Source organism: Macadamia integrifolia, chromosome 6, assembly GCF_013358625.1.
Source record: "Macadamia integrifolia cultivar HAES 741 chromosome 6, SCU_Mint_v3, whole genome shotgun sequence".
NCBI classification, from domain to species: domain Eukaryota; kingdom Viridiplantae; phylum Streptophyta; class Magnoliopsida; order Proteales; family Proteaceae; genus Macadamia; species Macadamia integrifolia.
The window spans coordinates 9229543-9254295 of record NC_056562.1 but is presented as its reverse complement, the minus strand read 5'-3'; the positions used below and the strand labels follow the sequence as shown (position 1 = coordinate 9254295).

Sequence of the window (24753 nt, the reverse complement as noted above, 5' to 3'; positions counted from 1 at the left end):
ATTCCTCTTAAGGTATTCGGTAGTGTTTTCTATGTTCGCGATCATCATCCTTATGGAAAGTTTGATCCTTGTGGTCTCCGATGCATTTTTCTGGGGTATGCTCCTACTCAGAAAGGCTATCAGTGTTTTCATCCTCCTACTCGACATTAGTTTGTGACTATGGATGTTGTCTTTCACGAATCTGGGTCATACTACACTGTGACACCTCTTCAGGGGGAGTACCTTTCCGTTGTGGAAGATGTGCCACCGTCTCTTGAAATTGCTATCCCTGTTAGTATCCCGTTTCAGGGGGAGAGTGACACTCTTACTTCTCCCACTGCACCTCGGCCAGAGATACGTGTGTATAGTCGTACAGAGTAGACTCAGACCACTATACATCCATCATCTACCCTACCATTGCTAGTCGTCTCCTCTTGAGCCTGATCTTGTCCCCTTGGACCATAGTAATTCTCCTCCTGTTGATTAGTCTCTTGAGTTGCCTATTGCTGTTCGTTAAGGCATTAGGTCTTGTACTTTACATCCTATTGCTAAAATTGTTTCTTATGACTCACTCTCTCCTTCCTACTATAGTTTTATGTCTTTTCTTTCCTTTGTGTCCATTCCTTATACCTGGCAGGAAGCGAGTGCAGACTCACAATGGTAGGCAGGTATGGTTGAAGAGATGCAGGCTCTGAAGAAGAATGACACATGGGATCTGGTGTCTTTCCTCACAAAAGAAGACAGTTGGGTGCAAATATGTCTTCAAAGTAAGACAGAAGGCTGATGGTACAATAGATTGGTACAAGGCCAGATTTGTTGCCAAAGGCTTCACATAGACTTATGGGATTGACTACCAGGAGACTTTTGCTCCAGTTGCTAAGATTAACACAATTCGTGTTATCTTGGCTTGTGCCGCCAACTTAGATTGGGATCTCTAGCAATTAGTTGTGAAGAATGCCTTCCTTTATGGGGAACTTGAGGAGGAAGTGTATATGGACATTCCTCCTGGGTTCACTTGCTCCAAAACCCAAGTGAAGTTATGCAAGTTGAAGCGTACTCTATATGGGCTAAAGCAATCCCCTCGTGCTTGGTTCGGACATTTCTATAAGGCTATGGTTGCTATAGGTTTCTCTCAAAGCAATGCCGACCACACTCTGTTCATCAAGAGATCTAGTCGGAAGATTACTATCCTAATAGTTTGTGTAGATGATATTGTTATTACTGGTGATGATCTGGCAAAAATCTCTCGCCTCAAGAGATCCTTGAGTGAGGAATTCAAGATCAAGGACCTAGGACAACTTCGTTACTTCCTCGGCATTGAAGTTTTCAGGTCTTCTCGTGGGATCTACTTGTCTCGGTGGAAGTATGTGCTTGATCTTCTCTCTGAGACAGGCATGTTAGGGTGTAAGCCGGTAGACACTCCTATTGAAGCTAATGGTCACCCGAGTAGCAAGGAAGGTGATCCTGTCGATAACGGGAGATATCAGAGATTAGTGGGGTGGTTGATCTATCTCTCTCATACACGCCCTGACATTGCATTTACCGTCAGCCTGGTTAGTCAGTACATGCATGATCCCTATTCGACTCATATGGAAGTTGTGCTTCGTATTCTCTAGTACTTGAAATCTGCCCCAGGACGTGGCATCCTTTTTTCTCCTTATGATTACCTTAGGGTGGAGGCCTTCATAGATGTGGATTGGGCAGGTTCCCTTGATGACCGTAGGTCTATTATTGGTTATTGGACCTTTGTTGGTGGTACCCTTGTTGCATGGCATAGCAAGAAGCAAACCGTGGTTGTTCGTTCAAGTGCTGAAGCAAAGTTCCGTGCTATGGCACACGCCATTTGTAAGCTCCTATAGCTTCATGGTTTTCTCATTGATTTGGCTGTTCCTGCTACCCTTCCTTTGAAGCTCTTTTGTGACAACAAATCTGCCATTAGCATTGTTGACAACCTTGTCTAGCATGATCGAACCAAGCATGTGGAGATCGATCGACACTTCATAAAAAAGAAGCTAGATATGGGCCTTAACACTGTGCCTTTTGTTCCCAGTAATGAACAACTGACTGATGTATTTACTAAAAGTCTTAGTAGTAAGATGTTTCATCCTATTATCTACAAGTTGGGCATATGTGATATCTATGCACCAACTTGAGGGGGAGTGTTGTAATAATGGGTTTTAGGGAAAGTGTTAGTTACCAAACGGACCTTAAGGGGTTTAATGGTCTTTGTCATTATTTAGAACCTTCTCTCCATTGTTATAAATAAAGAGGGTTAGTGTCATATTAGACAAAAGTCATTACTCCATTCAACATTTAGTATACCAATATGCTCATAATGCATCCCTATGGCAACGACAAGTCGCCCAAACTAAGGTTAAACCATTTATTCATGTTTGGGTACATGGAGGCTATGTCCTTAGGGTTTAGGGTCTATGAGAGTCACATTATATGTATACTTAGGATTACGAGAATAAAAGCAAGGTACAAAGTACGAAATCCTAGTACATGAGATGACATTTAGTGGAGTCCTTGTTGAGAAGTCCTTTGATGTTCTTGACCCACTTGTGTTGGTCTTACGCAATGCTCTAGCTACCAAAATAATTTGTCAATTGTTTCCGATTGTGGACTTATATAAGTGATGAACATTTCTCTCTTATACAGGCAGATTGGTCCTCGTCAAATCTGTTCTCCAATCCATGTACTTGTACTGGTCAGGGATCTTCGTTCTCCTTGAATCCACCATCAAATCTTCCGAGTCTCTCATTCGCTCCTTCTTTTGGAAAGGTTTTGACTCAGCCTAATTCCTCCATCCTATTAGTTGGGACAAAGTCTGCCAGCCTTATTTTGAGGGAGGCTTCGGAATTAGAAGAATCAGAGATGTCAACAAGGTGGGCATTCTCAAGCTCATTTGGAAGATTGCTTCCAAACATAACAATATTTGGGTTGATTGGGTCTCCTCCCACCTTCTTGGAAATGATACTTTTGGTCTGTCTCCCTCCCTTTTGACTCCTCTTGGATCTGGCGCAATATTCTGTCCCTTGGAACTTTGGCCTTGTTTGCGATTTCCTGTCCAATCGGTGACGGCACCCTCTCCTCCCTCTAGCTTGACTCCTGCATCCTTCTGGTATCCTCCTTGCCCAGGTTACCCCCAGAGTCATCTACTCCCTTGGCCTTGATAGATTAGCCAAAGTGTCTTCCATCATCTTTCAAGGATCTTGGTCACCACCAGCCTCTCCCCCTCAGCTGGCTGACCTTTGGTCCTCCCTCCCTCCCTCCCTCCCTCCTATTCCTCCTTGTCATCGAGGAAGGCATGGCAAAATCATTTGGACCCCATCCCCCTAGGGACTATTCTCTTCTGCCTCTGCTTGGGAATTTATTCGCACTAAGGATTCTCTCTCCCCTTGGCGCAAAATCATTTGGTTTAAAGGTCACATCCCATGTTATAGCTTCATGCCTCCCCAGAGCTTTCTTATCCATCGGCACATTCAGGGTCCCCCCATTCCTGGTGTCTTTGCTGAATGGATCTGAAGATGGTAATCATCTTTTCTTCTCAGGTCCTTTTTCCTCCACAATCTGGAAAAAAGTTCTTAAGTCCTGCTGGCCTTCTTCTAGAAGGATCCTTCCCCTGAGAAGATAGTGGATTTGGGTTGACATGACCTTTGGAGGGCCCTCTATTTGCAATACTTTAAAAAGCTTGCCTTCTATGCCACTATTAACCATATTTTGATGGAGTGTAATATCTGTAGATGGACTTCCAACTCTAGATCCTTTGATAGGATTTGGAATGCCATCTATTTTGATGTCAACTCCAAACTTGGATTCCTTCGTCCCCGCACGTTCTGTGACACTCTGAGGAACTCCTGGGGTCTCCCTTCTATTATTATTATTATCCCCCCACTTGATGTTCCCCTTTGTTTCTTTTGGGCTGGTTCTTAGCCCTTGTAGTTTTTTTTTTCCTTAGTGGGCTGTTCTCTTCGTGTTTGCCCTTCCCCTCCCCTCTTTTATTTCCCCCTTGTATATTCTTCTCCTGCATGTAATGAATTTATTTATTTATATTAAAAAAAAAAATTTCATGCCAATAAGAAACAATGCAATACAAACCATCCTGCACACTATGAGACTCGAGAGAGAGGATGGATATACCAATATGAACAAAGCTTTTTTACTATTTCACACAGGTGAGGAATCACAAGAAACAATCATAGCTTTGCCATGTCTCAATGAAGGAGTTAGGATTAGATTGGGTCCTATTTTGAGTTCTGCTTTTCTAGATTTATAAATACATGTAAGAGCCTTAGCCTCCCCCACGATTTGGCATGAATACAGAAGAAGCTTTCAGCTCAGTTTGGCCCTGTGGATCTCAAACCATTGTTAGTGGATTAAAGGGTGCACTTCCTGAGTGGACATTGAGTGGACTACCGTGGGACTCTTTGGTTGTTTTTGGTTGTGGTCCTTGTGGATTCAGTAGGCAGAGCAGGTGGGATTCCTTGTGCAGAATATTATCTGAGATTAGGAGGGGTTTTTAGAGGTCGTTGCTTGGAGCAATGGCAAAGGGCTCTTTCCGCCTGCGCATTGGTGCAGGTTCGAGTCCTGGGAACCAGCCTCTCCGTAAAGGGGGTAAGGCTGTCTACCTATATACCCTCCCAGAACCTTGCTCAAGTGCGGGAAGCCTTTGTGCACTACTGGGTAACGACCTTTTTTTTTTTATTAGGAGGGGTTTTTCTCTGCCTTAAAGGGTGGTTCAAGTGTTCAACCAGACTTTTGTCCCCATCAGAGCTGCTGATTGACTAATGTCATAATTCCTAGATTTTTTAGGAACTAGTAGTTACTAATTCTGAATCAACCCCCACAGTTTACAATCTGGCTGTTGGATCATTGCCAAACTTTGGGATTAATTTAAATTGAGGCCTATTTGACCTGAATTGCAGTCAGATCTGTTTGGTAGATTGTGAGATAATGGTATTCTCTAAATTCTGGTTTTTCGTGATAACCTGTTATCCTACCTTTGGATTGGAGTTCTGAAATCTTTTGTTTAGATCCCATTACTTTGAGCCTTTGTTTACCCCTTAGAGGCCTAAGTATCCTCTTTAAGTCCATATGGTTAAAAAGGTTCCTACCAAATTACAATTTTTTTTTGACTTCTGTAGAGAACAAAATATCAACCATAATCCACTTGATTCCACTGCCCTAGAATGTCTGCGTCTATACCTTTTTTTTTTTTGGATGAATAAATAATTTATTACTTACCAAGAAGAGAAGAATATACAAGGGGAAAGGGGGGGGGGAGGGAAGGCTTAAGCCAACGAGGAGAAGCCAACCTAGGGGGAATCAACAATAGAACAAAAGCAAAACATCACAATCCAGGGGATGCCAATAGGGGAGGGGGATGGTAGCCATTATGCCGTCAAGTGGAGAGGATGGGATCGACCTGCAAGTTCTAAGAAGCAATGATGTGGGTATTTCTAAGGGAGTTGGGGACAGCGCGAGCATGAAGGGCTTGAGTTTTGGAGGTAACATCAAAGTAGATAGCTTTCCAAATCTTATCTGGAGAGCAAGATTTGGGGGTCCATCTATGAATGTTACGTTCCATCCAGAGATGACTAATGGTTGCACAAAAAGCTAGTTTACCAATAGTGTCACATATGGAAGAACCAGAGAAGGTCATGTCTATCTAGTTCCATTCCCTATCAAAGGGGAGGATACGTCTCCTAGTCGGCCAACACTTGGAGAGAATGGAATTCTAAACAAATGAGGAGAAGGGATAGGAGAAGAAGAGATGAGGAATGTTCTCCATTACCTAAGGACAGAGGTAACAAGAAGGGTTGACAGGGATATGGCGATGGATGAGGAAGGATTGGGTATGGAGGCAGTTGGTCAAGCATTGCCATAAGTGAAGCTATGGCGGAGAATATGACCTTTAAACCAGACTAACTTATGCCACGGAACAACCGGGGAAGAGGTTCTAACAAAGGACCAAGCAGAGGCAGAGGAGAAGATCCTATTGGAGGAGGGAAGCCAATTGCATTTATCTTCTCTTCCTCTATGACCGCGGGTAGAGGAGGGAGGGAAGTCCAGAGATCAAGGAGAGGAGGAGGAGAGGAGGGGGGATCAACCTGTAGGAGAGAGGATAGAGGAGACAAAAGCATTGGCGGGGAGGCAAGAAGAGTATATAACTCTTGGAGATATCTGATGAGACAGGATGCCCGAAGGGTGCCAGGGGTCCTTTTAGAGAAAGGTGGTCCGACCATTTCCAATGGAGAAGGAAATGGCAAAGGGGGTCTAGGGGCTTGTGGTCTAGGATCTTTCTCCAAATCCAGGAGGCATCAATAATGGGAGGGGCCATCCAAAGGGAGTTATGCTTGAGTAACCTAGAGTGGATCCAGTCGACCCAAATGCTTTTATGCTTGGACACGATTTTCTAGATGAGCTTAAGGACACCCACTGAATTGGCATCTTTGATTCTTCTGATCCCTAATCCTCCCTCTGATTTGGGAAGACAAACCTTCTTCCAACTGAGAGGCAGAAGGAATTTGGAGGAATCAGAGCCCTTCCAAAGGAAGGCGCATAAGAGACCTTTAAAAGATTTAATCACAAAAGCAGGGAGAACAAATGTACTGGACCAATAAAGATATATGGACTAAAGGACCAGCCTTATAAGAGTAAGACGGCCAGCAAAAGAGAGGAGTTGACCTTTCCAGAGTTGGAGCTTTTTCTTGAGCTGGTCAAGTAAGGGGGTACAATGGTGGGAGGAGAGCTTGGAAGAAATGTGAGGGAGGCCCAGATATTTGACAGGCAAGGAACCCAATGGAATTCCGGAGATTACCAAAAGGTTGTCATGGGCATCAGGGGAGACATTAGAGAGGAAGATGTTGGATTTGAGGAGGTTGATGCTAAGCCCCGAAAGAGATTTAAAGGAGCGGAGAGTGGCCATGATAGAGATGATGGAGAGAGGGTTAACCTTGGAAAAGATCATAATGTCATCAGCGAAAGCAAAATGGGAGAGGAGAAGAGATTTGCATTTGGGGATGGGAGAAATGAGATGTAGGTCGGTGGAAGATTGGATGGAGCAGAAAAGGACTACCAAGGAGAGGGAAGAGGAGAGGAGAAAGGGGACAGCCTTGGTGGATACCACGCCTAGAGGGGAAGTATCCAGCAGGGTTACCATTCACAAGGATAGAGAACCGGGGGGAGGAGATGCAAGTGCGGATCCAGTGAACAAAAGAGGCCGGAAATGACATTTGGAGCAGAACATTGGATATGAAGTCCCAACTAATCGTGCCGAATGCTTTATGGATGTTAATCTCGAGGAACCACAAACAATCTCATGACAAAGAATAATGTTATCCGAAATGCTTCTGCCTGCTATAAAGGCGGATTGATTGGGACTAACAAGGGTGTCAATGACTTTTTGGATCCTATTGGCAAGGATTTTGGCAATGAACTTGTAGAGGAGATTTCAAAGAGAAATGGGTCTGAAGTCATTTATAGAAACCGCACCTTCCTTTTTAGGAATGAGACAAAGGAAAGTGTGGTTGATCCCACTGATTTGGTTGGGCTGTAGAAGAAACTACGCACGGCAAGAATGAGGTCGTTGCAGATGATGTTCCAGCAGGCGGAGAAGAAACCCATACTGAAGCTAGCGGGGCCCAAGGCTTTGTTGGCCTTATGGGAAAGGATGGCCGAAAGGATTTCCTCCTCACTAGGGATGGATTGGAGGAAAGGGAGGAACTCATCAGGGAGAAACTTGTTGTGGAGGTTTGGGGGGACTGGGGGGAGGGATAGGGGAAGGGTAGAAGAGTCCCTGAAAGTGTGAGATGGCTTCTGACTTGATGAGGTCAGGGGAGTATAGTTCTGTTCCAGAGGAGGAGATTAGCTTAGGAATGGTGTTGGCATTATTCCTAGCTTTGAGAAAGCGATGGAAATAATATTTTTGGAGGCTTACCTCTTTCTAGTAAAGCTACTAGTGAGTTCCTGCTTTCTTTTCCTTGTGAAAATATCCACAACAACCATCAAAATCACTTTCTCCCTCACGAAGTGACAGTCCAAAATTTCTATATGGTGATTGGTTCAGCCTAGCTCGTTCTGGAGTGAGGGTTTCGGATGTAAGGAACAGAACGGTATGAGTGTCATCAACATAGGCAACTTAGGATCGAGAAGAGGCTAACAAATTTTATTTCCATCGCTCTCTCAAAGCTAGGAATAATGCCAACACCATTCCTAAGCTTATCTCCTCTGGAATAGAGCTATACTCCCCTGACCTCATCAAGTCTGCTTCTATACCTTTGTCCAGATGAATCACTCAACCTTGTACTTTGCACTGCATTTTTTTATTGGAGGTGTTGAACGTTATCCTGGATGAGCCAAATATTTGTTGGTCAACTCATGACAACTTGAAAAATGTGGAGGATGGAAGATGTAAAAAGTTAAGGGAGCTAATTCTTGGAGCTGTCCTGTAGAGCTTTTTGAAAGAAGAAACCAGGGTGTTGAAGGGATCTGGGAGCTGCTCACCAGGTTCTAAGAAGGGCGAAGGAAAAAATTTCTGGTGGTCTCGCTTCTACCAACTTTCAGGAGTATCTGCCCATACCATTTGATAGAAATTTGAAGGGTTTAGTGATGCATTGCTGGTGTTAATCATGTATGCCATAGATATGACTTAAATATTAATAAATTCTTGCTTGTAAAAAAATTACTGCATCCATACTTTGAAGTCTATCATCAATTTAGTGTTTATTTCCTGCTGTTTCTAATGCTTTGTGAACATTACATGCCATTATCACAAAGTTTGGGAGCACAAAAGATGTGCAGTTGCTCATCTTTTACACATTCTCTCCATTATGTCAATTAGTAATAACTAGCTTGGTTTTTCTTTTCTTCAATTGTTTGCTCTTATCACTTAAATTTATTGCTTCATTATCCATTTCTGTACAGAAGGTGGTTCTATTTTGGATGATGTTTTCTTCTAGACATTTGACATTAATCTGGCGGCATAATTCCAAATATGATAACCTACCAAATCATATTTGTTAATTCATTCGTCTGTAGGAGAGCAGCAGATTTGGAACCTTTGCAACCATTACTCAAGAAATGTATTGGTCTTTTAGAAACAGAGGTTTTGCCATCAACACTGGAGACTTCAAGGCCAAGAGTGCAGCTTGAGCGTATCACTGTATGGCTTGGGATCAAAGCATTGTACGAAAATTGTGGCCCTGAAACTGTCTTGTCATTTTACTTTTGGGTGTCTCAATGAAATTTTCTTCTAATCGTGCTTCCTTCTGGCTCTACCTTAAGGCTTGGTTTCTTAGAACCTCCAGCATTTGAAGAAGGAATATTGGAACAATATCCTATTTTTCTCAGTATTGTACTCAACCATGTCAGTGATGATTCGCTTGAATTCAGTTATGCAGTCAACTGCTTGAGACTACTCTTTGAAATGCTTGGTAAGTTCACCTTTGGCTTTCTACTTGTCAATGAAGTATTCTTAACATGTAAGAGGATTTCCTTGATGCTGCCTTTAGGATGTAAGCTGTGGTTGCGGACGACATTGTCACCAAGTGTTATGCGCAACACACTATTGGGTCAGTGTTTCCATACTCGAAACGAGAAAAGCCATAAAGAAATTTTTGATCTTTTCCAGCCATTCCTGCAGGTGAGTCCATGGAATGTATTATCATTTTTTTTTACGAGTATAGTTCTTTGCCATCATATTGTTCCATGATTATTGTCATTCTTCTTGGCTTCTTGGTTATTGTGCTCATGACATCACTGATTGAGTGTTATACCAAATTGTCCAGTCCCTCGAAGCATTGCAAGATGGTGAGCATGAAAAGCAGCGCAGACATTTTCTCTATTTTCTCCTTCATCAAGTAACTGCCAGTAGTAACTTCAGTATTTTAATGAGGAAAAAGGCTTGTCAGGTTAACTTATTTCTTCTTCTCTTATATTAGTGGACATCTAGTTCTAGATCTTAAGGCGGAGTGGGCCTCCGATTGTTAGGCCCTGTGGTTGGGGGTGTAGAGATAGATAATCCACCCATCCCGTTTGCATGTTATAATGATGACCATGTCAATTGAGTATCACAAGTATTCAGTAAAATTTTTCTTGAGACTTGAGACATTTTTCTTCTTGTTATTTGTTTTGCTCGCTTATCTGCTCATCTCTCTTGCTGTTTATTGCAAGATTATATCTTCAGATAGCCCTTCTCATTGTACATCGAGGCTATAAAATGAACCCACCATGCCCGCCTTCTGAGTGCGCACTTATGTGGTACGGCAATTTAAATTCTCTATTTTCCTTTAATTTAGATATGTCAGATATTTGTTATATTTTTGGCATTAATCAGCTGCCACTCTTTTTTTTCTTTTTCTTTTTGGGTGAATGAGAAATTCATTATGAAGGAGGGAGAAATAAAAAAAAGGGGGGGGGGAGAATATACAACCCCAAAGGGTAAGGAGAGAAACCGAACAAAGAAAAATTACATCCCAGAAGGGGAAGGGGGAGGCAAGAGGGGGGAGGGGAGATTCTAGGAAGAGACAGTGCTTATGTTCCTGGGGGTGCTGGTGATTGGAGAAGGCGGCAACGAAGCGAGCTTGGAGGAGACCTCAAAGAAGGTGGCTTTCCAAATCTTGTCAAAAGACCTAGAGTTTTTTTTTTTTTTTTGGTGAATAAAAATTCATTACTAAGAGGAAAAGGAAATATACAACCCTTAAGAAGAGGGGAGAGAAAGGGAAATAGCTTAGGGGGAAGGACTATTCCTGATGCTGGAGTTGGGCAACTCCCACGAATTTACAATGTGATAATTTCTAGGGGAGGGGATATAAGTGGATGAAATCTTGGAAACCTTGGTCTTGACATAAAAAAAGATGGAGCTCTAAATCTTATCAAAAGAGCAAGAGTTGGAGGTCCATTTCCTATGATTTCTTTCCATCCAACTCTGGTTGAGAGTTGCACAGAAGGTGAGCTTTCCCACAATGTCACAAATAGATTTTCCTTGGAAAGTCATATCCATCCAGATCCATTCCCTGTGAAAAGGGAGAATGCTTCTGTTGACTGCCTAGCATTTGTCCAAAATTCCTTTCCAAATGGTGGAGGAGACCGAGCATGTGAAGAAGAGGTGAGCTATCGTCTCCGGCTCATTGCCATAAAGAATACACATAGGATCAACTGGGATGCCTCTCTGAATAAGGAAAGCTTGAGTGGACAAGGAGTTAGTAAAGACTCTCTAAGCCGTGAAACTCTGGCAGGGAATGTGGTGAGGGAACTATATAAGTCTGTGCCAAAGAGAGGGCTGGCCATGGCATCTAACAAAATCCCAAGCTGCCTTAGTAGAAAAGAGCTTATAGGAAGCAGGCATCCAATGGATTATATCTTTCCTTTGTTAACGAGAGACCGGGACATTTGGCAATGAGTTCCAGATGTCAACAAGATGAGTGGAGCCATGGGCCGGGGGAGACCAGATGCCAGAGGAAAGAATTTCAGCCACATGGGCAAGCTTTGATAAGCCTGAATTGTATATGTTCTTGGCACTTATGGTGTGGAGGAGAATTCCTTTGGGATGCCAAGGGTCGAGCCAGAGGAAGGTATCTTCCCCATTTCCAATTTGGGTGGAGATGATAGAAGAGATCAAGGGGCGGATAGCCATGATCTTACTCCATACACATGAGGCACCAGTTGGGATCTTCATAGTCCAAAAAGAGTCAACTTTGAGGGGGTTAGAATACACCCAGTCCACCCATATACTTGTCTTCTTGGAGATGATCTTCCTGGCCAACTTGATAATGCCGGCCGAATTGACATCCTTGATTCTTCTTAAACCTAAGCCCCCCTCGGCTTTGGGAAGATAAATAACGGCCTAACTGATGGGATGAAGAAATCTGGAGTAATCTTTACCTTTCCACAAGAAGGAGGTAAAGATAGATTCCATCTTGGACATAACAGAGGTTGGCAGCACGTAAATACCTGACCAATAGATATAAGAAGCTTGAAGAACAGATCTGATGAATTCTAGCCGGCCTGCATATGAAAGGAGCTTTCCCTTCCAGAGTTGAAGACGCTTGCTGATGAGATCAAGCTAGGGGTACAATGGTGGGCAGAGAGCCTAGCAGGGATGAGGGGAAGCCCAAGATACTTCACCGGGAGGGACCTAAGTGGAAGCCAGATAGCTAAAGGAGGGAAGCTTTGACAGAGTCAGATATACCCAGTAAGAAGATAAGAGACTTTGTAGGATTGATATGAAGGCCCGACAATGTGGCAATTTGGTTTAGACATAACATGATGCTTGCAATGGAGGATGAGTCGGCTCTAGGGAAGATCATCAAGTCATCAGCAAAGGCAAGGTGAGAAAGCTTAATGGCTTTGCACTTGGGAATGGCAGATATGTGATTTTGGTCTGTTGCCACTTGTAAGCTTCTGGAGAGGACTTCCATGGCCAGGCAAAAAATGTAGGGAGAAAGCGGACATCCCTATCTGATCCCCACAGAGGAAGTGAAATAACCAGCCAGACTTCCATTCACTAAAACTGAGACATGAGGAGAGACAATGCACTGATATATCCAATTGGTGAAAGCTGGAGGAAATCCCATGCTTTGAAATACCAAGAATTTCAAAGACAATGTAGTCCCATCTGAAAGATTCAAAGGTCTTGTGGATATCAATCTTCATGAGGGCTGCAGGTAGTGGGATTTTCTATCAAACCCACGCACAATCTCATGACAAAGGAGGATATTATCTCCAATGCTTCTCCTAAGGATAAAGGCTGATTGGTTGTTGCTAACAAGGGAGTCAATCACAAGCTTGATTCTATTTGTCAGGATTTTAGCTATGAACTTGTAGAGAAGGTTGCATAGGGAAATTGGCCTGAAATCTTTCATAGTATCGGCTCCTTCTTTCTTTGGAACGAGGCAAAGGAAAGTGTGACTTATCCCTTTGATTTAGCCAGGGTTGAAGAAGCTCCTGATTGCTTTGATCACATCCTCTTTGATAAGCTCCCAAGAGGATGAGAAAAATCCCATACTAAACCCATCAGGACATGGAGCTTTGCTTGCCTTGTGGGAGAAGATGGCAGAAGTGATCTCTTCCTCATTGGGGATAGCCATGAGGGGGGCACACAAGTCGGTAGGAATGAACTTGTTAAGAAGGCCAGCCTGGATGGAGGTGGGGGGGAGCTGGTCCCATTGTGAACAGGTTCTTGAAATAGTCAACAGCCACAGCTTTGATCTCCTCAACCTTGTGGACATGACTGCCATCAAAGGTAGCTAACTTGGTGATTGAGTTCTGATTGTTCCTGGCCTTAACTGATCTGTGGAAGTAGGCAGTGTTGGAGTCACCCAGATCAAGCCAATTAGTCTTGGACTTCTATCACATAAAGCTCTCCTCTTGGGCAAGGAGGGTGGAGAGATGAGCAGCCTCAACCTTTTCTTCCTAAGCCAAAGCAATGTTAAGAGGATCGGACTGAAGATGAAATTGGATGGAAGAGAGCTTGTTCCTGTAATCAATAACTTGAGAAAAAATATTCCTGAAGGAGTTAGTATTCCAAGCTTTGAGGGCAGCTTTGACATTCCTCAGCTTTTTGGATAGGGCTAAAAGGGGAGTGGAATAGGTATGGACAGGCTTTAACCAGGCTTCTTTAACAATGGTGGGGAATTCAGGGTGGGAGATCCACATGTCATAGAATTTGAAGGGCTTAGGGCCAAAGGAAGTATAAGGTTGGATTAGGAGGGATATGGGGCTGAGGTCTGAGGTGTTAGGGGCTTTAAAGGAGAGGAAGGAAAGGCTGAAAGCGAAGCTTCATTTACTAGCATTCTGTCTAATTTGCAAGCAATGCGGGTCGGGCCCGTTCTTTTATTATTCCAAGAGTATTTCATTCCAGACCATCTAAGGTCATCAACATCATTGTCTTCAATGCAGGTATTAAAAGCCTCAACATTAGCCATGTCCGGGGGGTCTCCTCCCTGCTTCTTATGGCTGAATCTGATCACATTGAAATCCCCACAGATCCCCCAAGGCCGAGAGCCTATTTGGCCAGCAATAATTCTTAGATCATGCCAAAGGGAGTCTCGGTTGGCCACTCTGTTAGATGCATAGATAGAAGTGAGGAAAAAAGTGTAGTTGCAGGCAGTGTCAGATATGGATAGGTGGAGGAATTGGGCTGAGGAGGAGATGGGGGTGACAATGAGCTTAGAGTTGTCCCACAGGAAATAGATGCGACCATTGGGGTGGAAGGAGTGGTTGGACAGGAATGACCAGCTAGGGGCTATGGTGGAGGCAATTTTATTCAAATTGGGCTCTTTGACATGGGTTTCTAGAAGGCTACAAAAGGAGACTTTGAGGTCTTAAATAAGAAGGCGCACAACTGCGTGTTTGGCAGGGCAATTGAGGCCCTTGGAATTCCAAACAAAACCTATGACATCAGATACATTTGTGGGAGGGCAGCGAATGCTCCAGGGGGTGGATCAAATGGGGTCGACAGCAGGATGAGATCTGCTTCTACGTCGCTGATAGGCTTGAGAAGCAATGGTGGAAGGGGTGGATAAGGAGTTTTGGGAGGTACGGTTCAAGGAGGATGAGGCTGGCTTGCGTTTGGCTTTTTATAGGCTGGCTCTGGCTTTGGCTTTTAAATTTCCACACGTGGAAGGGCTGTCGGGCTGAGAAGATGGAGTTCGAGGGCGGGTCCCGAGATGATCCAGGTTTGGGTTCTAAGAGTGATGAGATAGCGTGGTGGGCTAGCTAGAATGTTAGTGGGCTTGGGAAGAAATGGTGGTGCGCCTAGGTATAAGGGCTTGGTTCAGTGGAGTGGTTTAAGTGAATGGGCCTAGTAGGGGAAGGCTAAAATTAGGCCCAGCTTCCGGCCGAGAGAGAGTTACATTGGCGTGTGTCTCTCCCACACGATCAAGGGATTTGTCCATTAGCGCCTTCGATAATGTCGAAGAGGGGATATCCGGAGATATTGTCAGCAAAATTTCCTTCTCAGGAGATGAGGGCTTTGAGTCGCAGGAACCCGAGGGAGATTGATCTTCTTCTTTAGGATCCGAGGAGCTGCTGTCAGAAGTCGAGCCAGAGCCAGAGGAATCAGACGTGGAGTCATCAGAGGAGTTGGCGTCGGAGCTTTCCTCAGAGTTATCAGCAGAGTCGTCCAAGGCATGACTTGCGCGACTTGCCGAAGGCAAGTCTCTAATGTCACCATTAGCAGAGCCGACAAGCAAGGATGTGCCATTAAGGCAGTCAGCAACATCTCCCAGGAGAGCAAATCGGTTGTGTCCAGCATGTAAAGGAAGCTGGTCGTTGACTGAGGGATCTCTGACAGGGGGGATTGCCTGGGGAGTCCCGACAGCCTTGGGGATTCTTCGTTTTTGTCCTCGTCCTCGTCCTCGTCCTCATCCTTGTGCCGGAGGTAGGGGAGGAGGCCGGCGACTACTTTCCCACATTAAGGATCTATCACGAGTGAAAAGGGGATCCATTGGAGGCCTAATGTGAGTTCCTCCAGTCGCAGCTTTAAAGGAGCAGGTGGCTGAGTTGTGCCCAAAAACTTTACAATCCAGACAATGTGGGGGCTTCCAGTTGTATTAAATAGGTTGCAGGAAGGAAAAACCATCCCCGTCGAGGATGGAGATGAAGGCCGGAAGCTCATTTGCAGCATCAACCTCAATGCAAATTTGAGCAAACGCGAGGCGGTCTTTGCATTTGGTATGAGCATTAGTGCAAATGGGTTTGCCTAGAACCAAACCCACAGTGCTAAGGCCATCCGAGCACCAAAAGTACAACGGAAGTCCCGGCAGGGAGACCCACAGTGGAATTGTAGAAAGATCAGTCCTGTTGAGTAGCATGTGGCGGTGCCAAGGCCTCAAGAAGATAGGGGATTTGCCAACGAACCAGGGACCTCCTTCTAAGCAGCGCAATCTGTCTTGAATCTTAGAAAAACGAAAAAGGGAAAACCCATGGTCCAAGAGGAAAGTGTCTATCATGCCCACAGGTCTCCATTGTTTCAGGAGAGACAGCTTGGTACGGTGGAAAGGTGGTTGCTTCTCCAAGAATTGACCCACAAGAGAATTTGTCCAGAGAGAAGCCTCAGGGTCAAGGAGTCCTTTGGGATAGACTGCAGTGGTGGAGTCACTGACAATGGTGGGGGGAACGAAATGGAGGGGAAGGCTTTTAGCAGGGGGAGATTGGGTGTTTGAAGTGAGAGTTCCAAGGAACTCGCAGAGGGGGGGAAGGAATCAGAGCTGGAGTGGTGGCTGGGTTGGGGTAGCAAAGTTGGAAAAGGTAGAGATAGCCGGATGTGCTCCATTTACGGAGATTTTTTGCTCCATCCAGATGTGGGAAATGTTGGCTCCAAAAGTGAGCTTCCCGGTGGTGTCACAAATGGTTTTCCAAGCGAAGGTCATGTCAATCCAAATCCACGCACGGGAGAGGGGGAGGGGCGATTTGGTGGAGGGCTAACAATAGGCAAGAAATTTTTCCTAAATAGAAGAGAAGGGGCAATCAAAGAAGTGGTGGTTGTGTTTTCAAGGCCATTCCAACAAAGTCAACAAGAGGGGGAAACAGGGATGTGGCGGTGGATAAGGAAAGCTTGAGTGGGAAGGCAATTGGACAGAGCTCTCCAAATAATGAAACTGTGTCTAGGGATGTGGGATTTGAACTAGGTGATTCTGCGCCAAGGATAGAGGGTACCAGGGGTGCGGACAAGGTGCCAAGCAGAGAGAGAAGAGAAGGCTCCAGTGGGGGAGGGAGTCTAGATAACCTGATCATCCCTGGGAAGGAGGGGAAGGGAGGACCAAAAGGGGAGCAACGGGTTGGGGGTGGAGGCAAACCCAATTACCATTGGTAATGATGGTGGAAATCGAGGAATTTTTAGACATGATAGAGGAGTAGACCGACCTAGGCCCCACCTGATGGAGGATGCCTGACAGGTGCCAATTTTCAAGCTCGAGAGAGGTGTAGTGGCCATTGCCAATTTTGCGAAGGACAGACTGCATGGAAAGAGGCCTGGCTTGGAGAATTTTCCACTAGGCACAGAAGGCATTGTTGGAGGGAGGGGCAGTCCTGAGGGAGTCCTTACGGAGGGGGGAAGAGTAAACCCAAGTGACCCAAATACTGGGTTGCTTGGAGGCTATCTTCCATATAAGCTTGATGATGCTCGCGGTGTTGATGTCCTTGATCCTTCTAAGGCCAAGGCCACCCTCATATTTAGGGAGACAGACAAAGGACCACCTAATGGGGTGGAGGAGTTTGGAGGCTTCCTCACCCTTCCAAAGAAACGTGCAGAAGGACTCAATGGCTTTGACGGTCGCCTTGGGGGGGGTTAAAGACACCCAACCAGTAGATGTAGGATTATTGGAGACATATCTGATAAGCTCTAATCTACTAGCGTAAGAGAGGAGCTTTCCCTTCCACAGCTGAATTTTCTTGTGGATGTTATCAAGCATAGGGGTGCAATGGTGGGCACATTCAGCCTTAGAGGAAATGAGAGGGAGGCTGAGATATTTGACCGGAAGGGAACCGAGGGAGAAACCAGTGAGGAGAAGAAGGCGGGCTTTTGTGTCAGCAAGACTCCTATGAGGAAGATGCTGGATTTGAGGAGGTTGATGCGGAGGCTCGAGATGGACTCAAAGAGGCGGAGGGAGGAGAGGATGGACTCAATGGAACGAGGATTGGCTCTAGAGAAGATCATAAGGTTGTCAGCATAAGCCAGATGGGTGAGGTTGATAGATTTGCATTTAGGGATGGGGAAGATGAGAGGTCATCAATTTTAGATTGGGGGGATCTGGAGAGGACCTCAAGAGCCAGGGAGAAGAGAAGGGGGGGGGGGAAAGGGGGCATCCTTGTAAGATCCCCACTGAAGGGGCAAAGTGGCCGGCTAGGGAGTCGTTAACAAGGACATGGAGAGAATGGAAAAGAGATGCAGGCATAGATCCAGTCCACAGAGGGGAGGGGAAGGACATGGAAAGGACATGAAAGATGAACTCGTAGCGAATAGAGTCAAAGGCTTTATGAATTTCAGTCTTGAGGTGGGCGGAGGGGACGGTCAAAGCCTCAGACAATCTCATGACAGAGGATGATGTCATCCACAATGCTCCTGCTGGAGATGAAGACAAAATGATTGGGGCTGGAAAGGGAATCAATCACTCCCTGAATACGGGTGGCCCAAGATCTTGGCAATAAATTTATAGAGGAGATTGCACAAGGAGATGGGTCTGAACTCGACGGGGATGAAGCCCCATCTTTCTTGGGAATGAGACAGAGGAAAGTATGGTTAATCCCATGAATTTGGGAGGGGTTGAGGAAGAAGCTTTTGATAGCGGAGATGAGGTTAGGCTCAATGATATCGCAGCAGGAGGTGAAAAAGCCCATGCTGAACCCATCGGGGCCAGGAGCTTTGCTGGGTTTGTGGAAGTGAATGGTGTGCGGATCTCAGCGTCAGATGGCATAGCACTTAGTAGGGGGATCAGATCAGGGGGAACATATTTTTTTGAGGAGGGGGGTAGGGAGAGGGAGGGGGAGGAGGGGGTAGAATATGTTTTTGAAATAGGAGATAACCTCAGCCTTGATGTCATCAGGGTTGAGGAGGATGGTTCAATTAGAGTTCAGGAGGCGGGGGATGGAGTTGAGGTTGGTTTTGGCTTTAAGGGATTTGTGAAAGAATGCAAAGTTGGAATCCCCAAGCTTGATCCAATTGATGTGGGATTTTTGCTTGACAAAGCTCTCTTCTTGGGCGACCAAGGAGGAAAGCTCAGACGAGAGGGATTTCTCCTCAAGAGCAAGGGAAGAGTTATAAAGGTCCGACTGAAGTAGGGATTGGGTGAGGGAAAGCTTGTCCCTACAGGAGGAGACACGAGACGAGTTGATCTTGAAAGTGGAGAGATTCCAAGCGTTGAGGTCATACTTCATGTTTCTCAGCTTACGGGCGAAGGCGACCGCGGGGGGTGGCGAAGGAGTAGATGGGCTTAAGCCAGGCAGAGTGGACAAAACGAAGGAATCCCAAGTGGGAGGTCCATATGTTAAAGAATTTAAAGGGCTTGGGACCAAAGGAGACATAGGGTTGGACGAAGAGAGAGATGGGACTGTGGTAAGAGATTGATGAGGTGTCAAAAGTTGTGTGGGAGGAGGGAAAACAGGAGAGCCACACGTTATTGACCACAACCTTGTCCAGCTTGCAAGCAATGCGATCAGGGCCAGATCTCCTATTGTACCAGGAGAATTTGGGGCCTGACCATCTTAGGTCATCCAGGCCGATGTCCTCGAGGCAGGAATTGAAGGAGCTCACCGAGTTTTGATCGATGGGCGAGTTGCCGAGATTCTCGTGACTATAGTGAACCACATTAAAATCTCCACCCCAACCCCAGGGGGAGTTCACCCCAGGGGCGAGGGAGCGGAGGTTGTCCCAACGGAAGGATCTATCAGGGGCGCAGTTGAGGCCATAGATGATGGAGAAAATGGAGAGAGGGCCTCCATTAGGGTGGGAGATAGAGAGGTGGATGAGCTGAGAAGAGGAGAATACAGGAGTGAGATGGATTTTGGAAGGGTTCTAGAGGATCCAAATGCATGTGTTGGGACGGGAGGAATAATTGGAGAGGAAAGACCACAAGGGGGCAATGGAGGAGGCGATGCGGGGATCATTAGCTTCAGAGACTCTGGTCTCAAGGAGGCAGCGAAGGATGGCTTGAAAATCTTTAAGGCGGGTTCGGATTTCAGCATGCATAGCCAGTGAGTTAAGCCCCCAAACATTCCAATTGGACCAGCAAATTGGGGGAGGGGGGGTGCAAGGTGGCCTCAGGGAGCAGGGGGTGGGGGAGGGATGAAAGGCAGATTTGCTTCGCCGCCTACTATTTTCCAAAGTAGTGGGTTTTTTTGGACCAGGGGGAGGAATTGGTGGCATGCGGCCGGGACAGGGGGGGATAGGGGAGAGGGGAGCGAGGGAGGGGGGAGAGAAGTTTTGGATTTCTTTCAACCAGCTGCCACTCTTTTTTTATCATTTATATAAACATTTTACCTCATTCCGTAAATATTCCAGGATATTGGCTTTCTTTCTAGTCTTCTATTACTTATTGTAGGTTCTTCTACTTTCGTTACAAATTTATGTCCACATTCTTCTTGACAGATTGAACTTTGTTCTTTTCTGGATGTTTCTCTTTCGAAAATAATTTGCTGAACTCATCAAAATTAGACTCTTGAAAAGCTTTTTTCATTGCTAATATTTCATATCATAGTTATCATGGCGTCTATGCGACCCAAAGCGTTGGAGGGGGTCTGGACACAAAGTGACACAAACAAGGCGACCAAGGCACCTGGTCACCTAGGCAATGCCTTGACAATTATAATTTCATATTTAGTTAATTAAATGGAGGTGACATGAATTTTCTGTTATGTACATTACTAGACATGGTATATATTGATATTAAACTTTTACAAAATGTATGTGTGTACAAATGATTGGCTTCATATCTGTGTATTACTCACTTGTTAGGGATGTTACTGGACAGGGGACCTTCTTTGTTGTGTTCTCTGAAGGATTCATCTCTTCATAATTCTCTTCGACAACCCGCCTTTGATCTTATTCAGACTATTATAGTTTCGGATGCTGCTGCTCTGATTACTTTGTTGTTTGAGTGTCACACACTACTGGATGTTGATACCAGCATGTCTGCTGATGTCAATGATGATGAAGATGAGCTTCTGTTTTGTCACGATATTGAGGAGAAAGAAAACAGTTGTTGGAGTGAATTTAATGTCCAGAGCAAAGTTACCTCTCGGGATTGTAGAGATTGGATGTGCATTCCCTTGTTATGGTTTGATGTTTTGGTAGAGGTTGATCCTTCAGTTCTTCCCATATCGTTTTCTAAGGCTGTTATCTGGGCTTCATCCCGATTTTCTATGGTAGAGCCTGAAGATAGTAATTTGGCACTATCTGTTAGAGATTGGCTGTCATCCTGTGCTGGAACTATTTCAGCTTCTTTTGACTGGGAGGTTCCTACTGGTTCTGATCATGGTGGAGATGGAAAGGAGTCAAATAATTCAGTCAAAGCATCAACAATGTGCATTACACTAATAAAGGCATTCAAAAGGTTCGTTGAATCACGAGCTTTCATTTTTAGATAATGGAGTTCGGCAATTGCAATGATGTCATTATTTTCCATGTTGATTGTTGCAGTTTGATTGATTTCTTTATCATACATATATTTTGGTTTGTAAAGCTGGGAGGGTGTTCATGTTGTTTTCATTGTAACCACTGAAGTTTTATTGCATCTGCAGGTTTAGTGCACATTTTGTTATTCAGATGGAGCAAGGAGGACTCTGGAAGCAGTGGACTTGTGAACCAAGAATGGCCGAGAGCTTGATCCTATTGCTTCTTGATCCAAACGATGTATGAACATTAGCTTTTCTCTTTAACATTTTGCATCTTTTGAGTGGCTTCAGAGACATGTCATTTACTCTGCTCTCTTTCTGTATGCATCCCCATTAAGATTGATTCTCCTTTTTGTGGTTGACTCTAATTTTTTCTTTTTCCCTGTTTGATGCAGATTGTCAGGCAAGTTGATAGGCTTATACTGGAACAAGTTTCAAACACACGAGGTCTTGCTTCTGGTTTGCAGTTTCTTTGCTCCAGCGCATCGTCTCTCTCTGCCATTTATTTGGGATTGAGGCATGCATTCAAACTAGTAAAGCATCCTTGAAACCTATCTACTCATAAAACATTTAGGATTGAGTGTAGTGAAATCAAGATTGTTTATTTTTGTTAAGATGTGCCAGGGGACAGAACCATTGTTCCTTCTTATGTGACTCTTTCTACATTTTTCCAGGTCCAGCTGGATTTTGTTCTAGCAAAGTTTCACAATTTACATCATTTCTTCTTTGTCATACGAAAACTTCTTAAAGATGCTGTTGTGGCTCCCCAAACTTCAATAGACAATCCAATTAATAGTTCAAACCTCTCTAAGTTTTCGTCCTTGGGGGGTTTTTTGCGGCAGCCTGATTTTGGTGCTTTATCTGCCAATATTCATCACCACGCATTAAATTCCCTGGATCGTAAATGTTGGGAGAAGTTCTGCTTCTTAGCATCCGAAATTTTGTGGCCTGCCATAAGGAAATGCTTGGTGGAAGGGAAGGCATTTATAGATAATAAAAGCTCCCAGGTATGGTCCTTTTAAGCTTGGCCTTTCATCTCATTATGTTGATTGTATATTGATGGTGGTTTCTGTTCACCGTAATTGCATGCTATTTCTTGAAGATGCACAACTTCACCCTACAAATTGTAGGCACGCTTGGGTTATCAATGATGGAGCTATTTTATTTTCTTCAGGACTAATCAGATGGCAACTCGAGGAAACTTGGGGCACATTTGAAAACACTTCCTCTTAATCTATTTGGTGTCCTATATTTCGTGGGAACACAAAAAAGCAGCCGAATCTCATTTTGACACACCCATTCTTTTTTGTGTTCTGTGGGAATTAACCAGAAGTTGAGAATAGAAAGGGTGGAACCAAAAAGGAAAAAGAAAAGAAAGGAAAGAAATATATCTCTTGAAGAGACACACGTGACTCATAAGGGGGTATCCCCATTGAAAGGGAAGTTGTAATTGTAAAAAATAAAGCAATGCTTCCAATTTTGTTCACCGAACACATTTTCTTGCCAAGAAATACACTTGAAGAACAAAACCACCCAGAAGTGTTCTGAAGTCAGAAACACACCCTTGGAACAGAAACATTGCCTAATGTGGCCTTTGTGAACCTGTGGTACATTGTTTCCAATCTTCATACTTAGATCTTTCTCTACTCCTTTATGGAACCCAGTCTAGTTGGTTTTGCCACCTTATGGATGGGTAAACCTCAACAACAAGACCACTTTCAAGATCTTAGCATCAGATGTAAAGCTAAAATTTGGGATAATAAAGTAGAGGGATTAGGATGAAAGTTATATAGAGATTTTCAGGTGGTTGGTGTGCCCTCTCTATGGGGTAATCACTGAATTAGTATTATTATTTTCTTGATATTCTGTATTGCGTTGTCAAACTGGGTGCGGTCCATGTGCAAGTAGGTGTTACACATTTAACGTGCGGTTAAAAGATTTCCATAGGAGTAGCTTGTTTCCCTACTTGAGTAGAAGTTAGGTGCCTTTGTATCCTACAAAATCCATTTATAGGCCAAAAACATAGGGCAAAATGTGCTGTTGTTAGTTACCTTATTGAAGAAGCCACACTCACCTAAAGGCCTCTTAGAATATTTTATCCTCTCCTTCTAGCGGGTTCAACATGTCACCAATGGCAGAAACTTTCACAAAATCTGACTTGGTAACCTATAGAGTATTAATCTTGAAGTTGTTGGTCATATCTGATGGAGGGCCTTAGGGAAGAAGGGAAAAATCCCTGCGATGGGTCTCAATGCAGGGGAGGGAGAAGATTTGCACTAGGAAAGGGGGGAAAGGAAGAATCACACACGCCCGCAGGCTTCACATTCAACTCAATTCATATTTTCTATTCTCTAATTACTCAATCGGTTACATGGCATAAATAGTAAAAGAAATCCAATATGAAAGGAAACCTACTCTAATTTGGAAACTCAACTTAATTGGAAACTAAATCCTAATAACTATCTCCTACTTAAGCTACCAAAATATAAGATTGCATGGAAATAGAAATAAACTCCTAAAAACTCCTACTAGTCAAAGACCCAAATTGGATCTGGTTCAACCCTGTTTGGATATCTAGATGGTTTCAGATCAATCCATGGGTGCGAATCTGCATTAATTCCCCCAGTGTTGAGAAAAACTCGTCCACGATTTTTGTAGAACGGGAGAATCGACACCAACCGATTAGCATCCATCCTTGCCTGCATGAAGTCAGCATTGAAACCATGATCGAATGCTATGAAATCCACGACGCGAAGTTCATTGGTGAAGTAGTGACTCGGAAGAATAAAATCAATCGGTTCACTGAAGAAATCAACCGATTTAAATCTTTTCCCAAGTTGATCTTAAATTTTCAATGATGCCATCTCATATTCCACCGTTGGTGATTCATTTTCTGGCTCGTCTACCTGTTGCTCAATGGTTGAGATCACATAGTTGAAGGTAGAGTGCTTGAGCTTTGAAGTCCGTGCAGTGTCGTTGAATTTCCTTGAGCTTCTCTCGCATCAATTGCATTTGTTGACAGATATCCAATAAAAGGTCGAGATCCATGAGCTAGGTTTGCTATTCAGAATCACCATGGAGCCACTATGGCAAGAGAACACTTAAAGCAAAGGGTGAATGGCAAAAGCATAATTAAATGGAAGATTAGAACAATGGCAGAATGGTAGATATATGGAAGTTCTTTAGTGAGTGGCACACTTGTTAATATAGAAGTGGTACCAGAGACCCAATAAGTAACGTATCTAAGGGGAGGGCTAAAATTGAAAATTAGAAACAAATGTGGGAGGAAAGGAAATAATGAAAAAGGTAGGGGTATTTATGGGATAAGGAAAAAAATTAAAGAGAAGGACAATCTCTCTCAATCAGCAAGGGTTTTCTGTTCTATAGAACTTAGGAAACCAGAGAAGGTGGAGTTTGACTGGGAGGCCTTCAGCGCATGGCAGAAGTGGAAAGATGATGTCGTTGTGAAGAAATCTACAACCAGGGTGTTGCTGGGTGAGTGGCAACTTCGACGGAGACATGGATGCGAGAAGTCGACCTGCTGCAGGAAGGCAAAGAACAAAAGAAGGCCAGGTATGTGCTTTGTTTTCTGTTTCTTTCTCTCTCTTCTTGTCTTCTTGCTTCTTCTTCCTTTTTCTTTGTGTTTTTTTTTTTTTTTTT

General features: G+C 44.3%; 1 protein-coding gene across 4 annotated transcripts in view; it reads left to right on the top strand.

The window, feature by feature from the left end:
• LOC122082032 overlaps positions 1-24753 on the top strand; it is a 122698-nt gene that overhangs the window by 25960 nt on the left and 71985 nt on the right. For all 4 annotated transcript variants that reach the window (XM_042649536.1, XM_042649534.1, XM_042649533.1 and 1 more), the window contains 9 exons: positions 9022-9168; positions 9268-9416; positions 9495-9625; positions 9771-9893; positions 10169-10242; positions 20451-21032; positions 21220-21331; positions 21489-21626; positions 21768-22100. In XM_042649536.1, coding sequence (XP_042505470.1) covers positions 9022-9168; positions 9268-9416; positions 9495-9625; positions 9771-9893; positions 10169-10242; positions 20451-21032; positions 21220-21331; positions 21489-21626; positions 21768-22100 — 1789 coding nt within the window. The remainder of the gene's footprint in view (positions 1-9021; positions 9169-9267; positions 9417-9494; positions 9626-9770; positions 9894-10168; positions 10243-20450; positions 21033-21219; positions 21332-21488; positions 21627-21767; positions 22101-24753) is intronic.